General features: G+C 54.0%; 1 protein-coding gene across 1 annotated transcript in view; it reads left to right on the top strand.

Moving 5' to 3' along the window:
• Positions 1 to 937: 937 nt before the first annotated feature.
• Positions 938 to 11,379, top strand: part of AP3D1 (adaptor related protein complex 3 subunit delta 1) — a 50,209-nt gene continuing 39,767 nt past the window's right edge. Inside the window, exon 1 of the mRNA XM_024237253.3 lies at positions 938 to 1,896. Within this exon, the coding sequence (XP_024093021.3) occupies positions 1,801 to 1,896 (96 nt within the window). The 5' untranslated portion in view covers positions 938 to 1,800. The remainder of the gene's footprint in view (positions 1,897 to 11,379) is intronic.

Below are 11,379 nucleotides of genomic sequence, written 5' to 3'. Positions count from 1 at the left end.
AATCTCAGCTCACTGCAACCTCCGCCCTCTGGGTTCAAGCCATTCTCCTGCCTCAGCATCCCCAATAGCTGGGATTACAGGTGCCCACCACCATGCCTGACCAATTTTTGTATTTTTAGTAGAAGTGGAATTTCGCCATGTTGGCCACGCTGGTCTCAAACTCCTGACCTCAAGTGATCTGTCCTCCTCAGCCTCCTGAAGTGCTGGGGTTATAGGCGTGATGAACCACTGTGCCCGGTCCCCACCCCCCTCTTTTTTTTTTGAGACCACGTTTCACTCTGTTGCCCAGACTACAGTGCAGTGGCGCGATCTCGGCTCACTGCAACCTCTGCCTCCTGGGTTCAAGAGATTCTTCTGCCTCAGCCTCCCAAGTAGCTGGGATTACAGGCGCATGCCACCATGCCTGGCTAATTTTTGTATTTTTGGTAGAGATGGGGTTTCCCCATATTGGCCAGGCTAGTCTCGAACTCCTGACCTCATGATCCACCTGCCTTGGCCTCCCAAAGTGCTGGGATTACAGGCGTGAGCCACAGCGCCTGGCCCATCTTGCCCTAGTTTTTATTGCGATTACTTTCTTTCTCTCTCTCTTTTTTTTTTAGATGAAGTCTTGCTCTGTTGCCAGGCTGGAGTGCAGTGGCGCCATCTCGGCTCACTGCAACCTCTGCCTTCTGGTTTCAAGGGATTCTCCTGCCTCACCCTCCCGAGTAGCTGGGATGACAGGTGCCCACCATCACACCCAGCTAATTTTTGTATTTTTAGTAGAGACAGGGTTTCACCATGTTGGCCTGGCTGGTCTCGAACTCCTGACCTTAAGTGAACTTCCCGCTTTGGCCTCTCAAAGTGCTGGGATTACAGGGGTGAGCCACCACGCCTGGCCAAGCTTCCAGAGCTTTTTTTACAATCTCAATGATGTATCTCGGAGAGCAGGGACTCAGTATATCTCATTTACTGCTGCATGCTCAGCACCCCTTACCATGCCTGGCACACAATGGGCCTTCGACAAATGTTTACTGAATGAATGACAATGTCGTAGTCCTGTCTCTGGCCTCATTTTCTTCCCGTTGGCATGTTAATGTCTGTCTTGCCCATTTCACAGGATGTTGTGAGGCTGCGGGAACCACAGGATCCGTTCCCCTACCCGCCCAGGCGTTGGGTTTGGAGGCTCTCAGGCCGCGTCAGCTATTACATTCAGGAAAGGCGGAGCTCCAGTCTTCCTCGGGAACTTGCGGGCTAAGCTCCACGTGGGCGCCCCGCCCACATCCAGCCACGCCCACACCTGTCAGATGGTGGGAGGGTCAGGACCAGCCTCTAAGGGGCGTGGCTAGGGCGCAGAACGAGGAAGAAGGCGGAGTTCCGGAGGCCACTGACCAATGAGAGCGCAAGTCTTTGGGCCGGAAAAGGCGGGAACGCGCGCCGGAGAGGGTGGTGCCACGTTTCCATTGGGCTACCTGTCGTCGTCAGGGAAACGCAGCGTCTCCCCGCCGGGGAGGTGGGGAGGCGGGGCTTTCTGGGAGGCGGGGCTTCCGGGGCCGGCAAGCTGGGACCGGGCTCTCGTCGTCAGCTGACCCGTCGCCATCTTGTCCGCCATTTGCAAGGGGCCCGGAGCGGGATCGCGGCACCTGCCGAGCGGGTCTCCGACTCTGCCGCGGTCGTTGGAACCCGCCGCCGCCCTGGCCTGGGAGCTTGTCCCGCCGCAGCGGCCGGCACCGCGACGCTCCGCGGGCGGCAGGCACGGGCCCCGGGCCCCCTCACGGCGCCCAGCCGCGGGCCTCCCGAGGCAAAAGCCCGTGGGCCGCCGCGATGGCCCTCAAGATGGTGAAGGGCAGCATCGACCGCATGTTCGACAAGAATCTGCAGGACTTGGTCCGCGGCATCCGTAACCACAAGGAGGACGAGGTGAGCCCGGCGCGCCAAGGGGCTGCTCGGCCTGGTCACCGCCCCGGCCCAGGGCCCAGCCCTGCTCGCTGGGCCTGCTCGGCCTGCCGCCCGCCCAGGCTCTGTCTTAGTTGGAGGTCCCGCTCTGGGCTCCGGCCCTGCGTGGCCTGGGCCTGGGGCGCCGCCCACCTCCTCGGTCCCCCAGCCTCAGTTTCCCCCCGAGGGGCGAAGGCCTTGGAGCAGCACATCTCGGATCCCTGGGGGAAGCGCTGTTCAAAATGCAATGCCCTGGGCCCTGCCGATGGGTGCCCTCCTCCTGGACCCTCAGTTTACTCTCTCAGAGGGAGATTCGGGCCCACCTGCCCCCGGCCCGGGCCACCCTCCCAGGAGACTTGCGAGGTCTCTGGGCAGAGCTTCTCCAACCTGAGTGTGTTTCCGAATCACCGATTGAAAATGCAGGGGCCCGGGCCCCGCCCCCGGACCCTCCCCGGGAGACCGAGGCAGGGGGTCCTGGGCCGTCCCTGGAGAAACTCCTTTCTTCTGGATCGTGTAAATGCGTGTCCAGGTCGCTCCCTGAGGCCTGGCTCGGAACCAGGCAGGGTCTTAGGGCCTTGCCTCCAGTGCGCCGGTTCCCAGGAAGGTGGGGCTGCTGCTAGGAGGGAGGAAGGACGGCGGCATCCTAAGCCCCAGTGAGGTAGCAGCTTGCGGGAACCTGGAATGGGGAAGCTGACTTCAAGTAGGAACCTGAAAGCCAGGGCGAGGAAATGGTTTTCCAGAAGTAAGATTACAACTGTGGGGATCGTTTCCTTCCCGCCCCTCCCTTCCCCCAACCTGTGACCTAGATTGAAGAAGAATGGGCATGGCGGCCACCAAGTGTCTGGCTTCATTAAGGGTACTCGTGCAGCCCTTGGGCAGTGGGAGCCTTAGAAAGTGTCCTACTTGAGCGACTGCCTGCCTGCTTCCCTGCGTGGACAGCAAGGCTGGCCTGAAGGAGAGCCGTGGTCTGATACCGCACCAGTTCCAGTACCAGAGGCTGTGTCCAGGACGAGGTGCCCAGGAGGGCAGGGAAGTTAAGGGACTTACTTCCTGGCACCATGTTCCTCAGCCCATGTCCCTCTCTCTGGGAACCTGAGCTCTTGCCGTATTGTTAAACCTTTACACTTTTCTGGAAGTGGTGTGGCTTCACCTGTCCCCAACTTAATGAGGTCATTTTTGTTCTTCTCCACCCCCCTTCCCTTCGGCCTCCTTGGTTTTTTCATCTCAGAAGCTCTCCCTAACTGCTTTGGTTACAACGTGTAACTAACTGGAGTAATGTTCAGATTCTTTGTGAGTTGAAAGCATCACTGATGGGCCTGGTTTTTACTGAGCTTGGTTCAGCAGATTGGAAATGTGGTTCGCTTCCCGAGAGGACTTTTTCTGCACAGGCAGGATCTCCCAGCGCCAGTCCCTGCTCCCTTAAGCGCATGTCACTGAGCAGCCTGTTCTGGGATCCTGACGATGGGCCAGGGGGTCTGTCCGGTGGAGGACCACACCTCTAGTCTGGGGCGTGGTTTTCAGGGGGATGTGCCTGTCTTCACTGGGAAGCCCCTGAGCCTGGGTTTCTTCCTTTGGAATTGGTGTGAGTTGATAGCGCCTTCCCCACAAGTCTGGGCCCCTTCAAGGGGTTATTGGTGGTGGAAACTTTTTTTTTTTTTTTTGAGACGGAGTTTCACTCTTGTTGCCCAGGCTGGAGTGCAAAGGCGTGATCTTGGCTCACCACAACCTTCACCTCCCAGGTTCAAGCGATTCTTCTGCCCCAGCCTCCTGAGTAGCTGGGATTACAGACATGCACCACCACACCCAGCTAATTTTGTATTTTTAGTAGAGACAGGGTTTCGCCATGTTGGTCAGGCTGGTGTCAAACTCCTGACCTCAGGTGATCCGCCCGCCTCAGCCTCCCAAAGTGTTAGGATTACAGGCGTGAGCCACTGCACCCGGCTGGGAAACATTTTTAAAATGGCGCAGGGCTGTCCTTGAAAGTCCCAGGCTTCCTCATTGGCCCTGCCATTGGTGGGGTGATTTCAGGCAGGACACGCAGTGTCTGGGGACCCTGGCTTTCTCACTGGAAGACCATTGTTATGGTCCAGAGGGTCGTAACTCAGGTGTTCATGTCTGATTCTGGATATTCTCTGCAGCTGCTGGAGTCTCCTGATTGGTGAGCAGCAAATGACTGTTCAATGACAGTTCTAGTTGTCCCCCCCTAGCACCCCCACTCACTTTTAAAAAGCAGCTATCCTGTAGACCGTATGTTGTAGGTTTTTCCCTCCCGCCCACTGCACCCGGAACAAAGACTCTATAGACAGTGTGCATTTTCTGCAGCAGTATAGTTTCCAAAAAAAGTTTCCATTTCGTAATAGATTTTCACCTAAAACTTGTGTGTGGCATCATGGAAACAAGGCTTAGTGATGACTTTGAAAGCCACGTGGAAAGGCAGTGCGATGGAGTAGAAATCGCATGAGGTTTGGGAGATCCGAGTCCAGATGCTTGGGCTGACTGGCTGACTTCATGGGGCGGCGCATGGAGAGCCCCCTGCTCTGTCTCCTCCTGTGTAAGTGGGGATGACAGTCGCCTCCCTCCTTGCTGGATGATGCGGAGGATGCTGCAGTGACACGCGGTTTTCTGGAAGCGCCAGAGCGCTGAGTTTGTCTAGTTCACTGTTTTCCAGTCCTCAGGCTGTGGGTTGTGAATTCAATTTAATGGTTATGCTAGGTAAGAAAAAGGAAAAGAAACTAGAAGAGACCAGGGTGCAGGCACATACAGTAACTGTCCTGTCCTGAAACTTTGATTTCTGCATGTGATACTTGTGTGTACGTGTGAACGTATCGGGTTCCCATGCAAAACCCATTAAGATGAGTCCAAAAAGCATGAGAAGTAGTGGTCTCATGTGTATGTGTCTTGGTCCACTTGGGAGTGTCCTCAGCTTCTAAAGCTCCATAGAATTGGCACAAAAAACAAACAATTTTTAATATTTTATTCTCACAAGTCCTTCTCATAGTTTTGGGAAAGTTTTCTCCATTTTTTCTTTTTTCTTTTTTTTTTTTGAGTAGAGACGGGGTTTCACCGTGTTCTCGATCTCCTGACCTCGTGATCCTTCCGCCTCGGCCTCCCAAAGTGCTGGATTACAGGTGTGAGCCACGGTGCCCAGCCTTTTTTTCTTTTTTTTTTTTTTTTTTGAGACTAAGTCTCGCTCTGTCGCCAGGCTGGAGTGCAGTGGCACGATCTCGGCTCACTGCAACCTCCACCTCCCAGATTCAAGTGACTCAGCCTCCCAAGCAGCTGGGACAACAGGCACGCGCCACCACATCCAGCTAATTTTTGTATTTTTAGTGGAGACGGGGTTTCACCATGTTGGCCAGGATGGTCTCGATCTCTTGACCTCGTGATCTGCCCACCTTGGCCTCCCAAAGTGCTGGGATTACAGAGTGAGCCACTGTGCCCAGCCCATATATTCTTTTTCTTTTTTCTTTTTTCTTTTTTTTTTTCTTCTTCTTGTTTTTTTTCAAGTCAGAGTCTCGCTGTGTTGCCCAGGCTGGAGTGTAGTGGCACAATCTTGGCTCACTGCAAGTTCCGCCTCCTGGGTTCAAGCAGTTCTCCCTGCCTCAGCCTCCCCAGCAGGCAGACTCCAACTCAAAAAAAAAAAAAGGAAAAGATATAAAGTTATTAAATTTGAACTGAGTGTGTTTTCTTTTTTTTTTTTTTTTTTTTTTTTTGAGACAGAGTTTTGCTCTTGTTGTCCAGGCTGGAGTGCAATGGCGCGATCTCGGCTCACCGCAACTTCCGCCTCCCAGGTTCAAGCAATTCTCCTGCCTCAGCCTCCCTAGTAGCTGGGATTACAGGCATGTGCCACCACCCCAGCTAATTTTTTGTATTTTTAGTAGAGACGGGGTTTCTCCATGTTGGTCAGGCTGGTCTTGAACTCCCGACCTCAGGTGATCCACCAGCCTCGGCCTCCCAAAAAGCTGGGATGACAGGCGTGAGCCACCACGCCCAGCCGAACTGAGCGCGTTTTCTCTCCTTTTAATAACGTCAGTCATTCTACTAGATCAGCCTCTGCCCCTCAGCACTGTGGATGTTGGGGCTGGATCATTCTCTGGGTAGAGCTGTTCTGGGTACTACAGGGTGCTGAGCAGCATCCCCGCCCCCACCCACTCCATGCCAGGGGCTCCTCTGATCATGCCAGCCACAGGTGTGCCCAGAACAGAGTGTCTCTTAGAGGTAGAATCAACCCCAAATTAAAAGCCCCTGACCCCACTTGATGGTAAGAAAAGTCTCTCAGAATTCCCGAATGCCTCCCCGTTGTCCAGGTGCCCTCGTCCCCCGTGCTGTTACAGTGGTGGTGGACCTGAGGGCGTGGATTCTAAATGTGCTTTGTTTTCCCTCTGAGCTTCTTTAATTGCAAAATATGCAGTGCCTAGGACATTGTATAGCTTTTTTTTTTTTTTTTTTTTGAGACAGGGTCTTGCTCTGTCTGTCACCCAGGCTGGAGTGCAGCGGCACGATCTTGGCTCACTGCAAACTCTGCCTCCTGGGTTCAAGTGATTCTCCTGCCTCAACCTCCAGAGTAGCTGGGATTACAGGTGGCCACCACCACACCTGGCTAATTTTTGTATTTTTAGCAGAGACGGGGTTTCACTGTATTGGCCAGGCTGGTCTCGAACTCCTGACCTCAAGTAACCCACCCACTTTGGCCTCCCAAAGTGCTGGGATGGCAGGCGTGAGCCACTGTGCTCGGCCTGTACAGCTAATTATTATGGTAATGATCCTGGCTTCTGTAAGTTTAATTTCCTTGACTTGCTTGTAGTTTTATCACTTAAATTCGTGTCCCTGAACCATAGGTGTGATTGCCTAAGGTGTGTGTGCTTCGCTGCCGTCTTGGTGGGGAGGGAGCTGTCCTCGGTCCTTGCCGTAGGTGGCTGTGCTCTGTTGTTTACACACAGCTTCCATACATAGTTGGACATGTGGGTGGTTTCCATGTGGGGTCGTTTTATGAATGGACTCAAGCCGTAGAGATGTGCAGCGCGCCCAGCCCTCAGGACAGCGCCCGCTCCCCACAGAGCTGCTCCCAGCAGCAAGCATGAAAGCCGCAGCCTCGCCTCGCGCACCCCCAGCAGGGCTGGGGTGTTTGGGGGGTGCAGCTGTAGTGTCAGTTGCCCTGCTTATGAGTGCGGTTCACTTGTTCATGGGCGTTTAGCCGCTTGCGTTCTTCCTGAAGCTCTCTCTTCAAAGAGGCTTGGGCCTGTTTGTTTTACTCCTTTGCAGGGGTTTTCAAAAGGCAATCTCTGGGCAGAAGGCTTGGTGTGTGTGTGTGGAGGTGGCTTCAAGGCTGAGGCATGTGGGTCCTGGAGGGGTGTGTGGGTGGGAGTGAGTTCTGCCCTTGTGACCAGCTTCTGGGTGATGCTCACTTGCGTTCCTTGTGACCAGCTTCTGGGTGGTGCTCACTTGCGTTCCTTGTAACCAGCTTCTGGGTGATGCTCACTCGCGTTCCTTGTGACCAGCTTCTGGGTGGTGCTCACTTGCATTGAGCTTTGGAGAGTCAGGAAGACCAGAGGGCAGGAGGGGCGACACCAGCCCTGGGTGTGCTCTGACCCAGCCGTGGCACTGTGGACATCAGGCTGGATCGTTCTTGGGGTGGGGGTGTTGGGGCACTGCAGGGCACTGAGCAGTGTCCCCGGCCTCCACCCACTCCATGCCTAGATCTCTGCAAGTCGTGGCAACCACAGGTGCTGCAGACATCGCCCAGTGTCCCCTGGAGGGGCAGAGTCACCTGCTGGGAACCACTGCCCTAGGAGTTCTTGGATTGGCTGGTGGCTGACTTGTCCACGTGGCAGTGAGGCAGGCGGAGGGATGCGGGGACCCCGGGTGGCCTGCTGGGCATCCACCAGGTGGCCCACTCTGTGCTGAGTGGTCCCTAATGCTCCTGCTCATCTGTGACTGGGGCCTGAGGACCTTCCTCTGCTCTGCCCAGGCCTCCAGCCCTCAGGGAGCTGCGGTCCAGATGGAGCCTCATGTCCTTCCTGGTGTTTTGTCCTGTCCTGTGATGCTGCTGAGCCAAGGTGGTTCCTTTCTTTGAACAGTTGAGATATAATTTACATGCCATAAAATCTGCCTGTTCTAGGCATGAAATTAAGTAGATTTCAGTATATTTACAAACATACAGTGATTCAGCACAATAAGTTCAGAACAGAGAAACCTCATGCCCTGGCGACCACTGACCTGCTGTCTCTGTGGATTTGAGCCAGAAGGGTTTTTGTTTGTTTGTTTGTTTGTTTGTTTTTGGAGACATAGTCTCCCTCTGTCGCCCAGGCTGGAGTGCAGTGGTACGATCTCGGCTCATTGCAGCCTCTTCCTCCCAGGTTCAAGCAATTCTCCTGCCTCAGCCTCCTAAGTAGCTGGGATTACAGGCATGCACCACCATACCAGGCTAATTTTTGTATTTTTAGTGGAGACGGTGTTTCACCATGTTGACCAAGCTGGTTTCGAACCCCTGACCTCAAGTGATCTGCTCGGCCTCCCAAAGTGCTGGGATTACAGGTGTGAGCCATTGTGCCCCGTCTTGACTCAGAGGGTTTTAATGGTGACCGTGCCACCCCACAGACATCCAGGCTGAGCTGAGGGGCTGCAAGTTACAGGACTGAGCACAGAGATGGGCTGGGGCTGGACTAGGCGGGGCTGGCCGGGGTCTGGTCCTGGACGGGGCTGTTTCTGGCTTCTACCCTGTTGGGTGTTAGTGTGCCGCACCAGCCTCAGTCGTGGGAGTGGAAGTAGGTCCCGGTGTGGGGGCCTCGGTTCCATGCTGCCTCAGGATGGCGGCGGCCGCTGTGCTCCTGGGTGCAGAGGGCGTTGAGCCTGTCCACAACAAGAGAATAAAGCAGGACGGTGTCCCGGGCTGTTGAAAGAGCAGCGCGCTCCACAGGAGAAGCTCCTTTCATGCTGCTTCTGGGGTTCTGGGGTTCGGTGGCTTTTCTGTTTGAATTTGAAGTGATGGTGATCATGGATGGTAACTTATCTTGGGCAGGATGGACCACTTCGCCGGCGCGTCCCCTTTCCTGACCCAGTTATTGTTGGGACTTGGAATTCTTCTTTTTTTTTTTTTTTTTTTTTGAGACGGAGTTTCACTCTTGTTGCCCAGGCTGGAGTGCAATGGCGCAATCTCGGCTCACCGCAACCTCTGTCTCCCGGGTGCAAGCGATTCTCCTGCCTCAGCCTCCCTAGTAGCTGGGATTACAGGTGCGAGCCACCACCCCGGCTAATTTTGTATTTTTAGCAGAGATGGGGTTTCTCCACGTTGGTCAGACTGGTCTCGAACTCCCAACGTCAGGCGATCCACCCGCCTCGGCCTCCCAAAGTGCTGGGATTACAGGTGTGAGCCACCGCGCCTGGCCGAGGCAGCACTTTCATTTATTTCCTTTTTTATTTTTTTTTGAGGCAGTCTTGCTCTGTTGCCCAGGCTGGAGTGCAGTGGTGTGATCACGGCCCACTACAGCCTTGACTTCCTGGGCTTAATCCTCTTACCTCAGCCTTGCAAGTAGCTGTGACTACACCATGTGCCACCACGCCCAGCTGATTTTTTATTTTTTGATTTTTTTGAAACAGGGCTTCAAAAACCTCCTCTCTACACAAAAATACAAAAATTAGGCAGGCTTGGCCTGGCGTGGTGGCTCACGCCTGTAATCCCAGCACTTTGGGAGGCCGAGGTGGGCGGATCACGAGGTCAGGAGATCGAGACAATCCTGGCTAACACGGCGAAACCCCGTCTCTACTAAAAATACAAAAAATTAGCCAGGCGTGGTGGCGGGCGCCTGTAGTCCCAGCTACTTGGGAGGCTGAGGCAGGAGAATGGCGTGAACCCAGGAGGTGGAGCTTGCAGTGAGCTGAGATCGCGCTGCTGCACTCCAGCCTGGGCAACAGAGCAGGACTCCGTCTCAAAAAAAAAAAAAAAAATTAGGCAGGCATGGTGGCGCATGCCTGTAGTCCTAGCTGCTTGGAAAGCTGAGGCAGGAGAATCACTTCAACTTGGGAGGTGGAGTTTGCAGTGAGCAGAGATCATACCACTGCACTCCAACTTGGACAACAGAGTCAGACTCCATCTCAAAAAAAAAAAAAAAAACAGAGGCTGGGCGTGGTGGCTCACTCCTGTAATCCCTGCACTTTGGGAGGCCGAGGTGGGCGGATCAGCTGAGCTTGGGAGTTCGAGACCAGCCTGGCCAACATGGAGAAACCCTGTCTCTACTAAAAATATAAAATTAGCCTGGTGTGGTGGCTCATGCCTGTAATCCCAGCTACTTGGGAGGCTGAGACAGGAGAATCACACTTGAGCTTGGGAGGCGGAGGCTGTCGTGAGCCAAGATCACACCATTGTACTCCAGCCTGGGCAACAAGAGCGAAACTCTGTCTCAAATAAAAAAAGAAAAAAAAAAGAAAAAACCCCTCAGAGCCCCCGGTGGGGTGAGGGGGACCGGGCTTTGCTCTCATGAGCTGGGTGAGCTCCCAGGCCCTCAGCCTGCATGCGGCTCAGCGGCCTGGCTTCCCTCAGCCGCGCCGCCACATGGAAAGCACTGTGGGATGTGCCAAGGGTTCAGCTCGTTGGTCTTTGAGCTGGATGGCACCCGAGAATCAGCTGCTGAGGTTGTGACCATGTGGCCTCCCTGGTCTCAAGATGCTGACTTAATTCATTGGAGGCGAAGGACTGAGAATCGGAACTTTAAAACTAGAAAAAGCGCTGGCCAGGTGCGGTGGCTCACACCTTTAATCCCAGCACTGTGGGAGGCCAAGGTGGGAGGGTCACTTGAGGCCAGGAGTTCAAGACCAGCCTGGGCAACATAGTGAGACCCCAACTCTACAAAAGTAAAAAATGTGAGGTCGGGTGTGGTAGCTCACACCTGTAAATCCCAGCACTTTGGGAGGCTGAGGCTGGCGAATTACTTGAGGTCAGGAGTTCAAGACCAGCCTGGCCAACATGGCTAAACCCCGTCTAAAAATATAGAAATTAGCCAGGCGTGGTAGTACCTGCTTGTAACCCCAGCTACTGGGAAGGCTGAGGCAGGAGAATTGCTTGAATCCGGGAGGCGGAGGTTGCAGTGAGCTGCACTCCAGCATGGGCGCACACCACTGCACTCCAGCATGGGCGACAAGAGCAAAACTGTGTCTCAAAAGAGAGATATATATATAAATAAACATATATATAAATAAATGTATACATATGTAAATAAGTATATATAAAAGTATATGTAAAAATATGTGTATATAAATATATATAATTTTAAAAATTAACCCAGTATGGTGGCATGCCGCTGTAATCCCAGCTACTCACTGTACTCCCAAATACTGAGGTGGGAGAATCTCTTGAGCCTGGGAGGTTGAGGCTGCAGTTAGCCGCTGCACTTTAGCCTGTGCAATAGAGGAAGACCCTATCTCAATAAAAGAAAAAAAAAAGGCCGGGCACGGTGGCTCACGCCTGTAATCCCA

This window comes from Pongo abelii, chromosome 20 (genome assembly GCF_028885655.2).
Source record: "Pongo abelii isolate AG06213 chromosome 20, NHGRI_mPonAbe1-v2.0_pri, whole genome shotgun sequence".
Classification (NCBI taxonomy): Eukaryota; Metazoa; Chordata; class Mammalia; order Primates; family Hominidae; genus Pongo; species Pongo abelii.
Note: the sequence above shows the minus strand (reverse complement) of the source record. Positions and strands in the feature narration are given on the sequence as shown.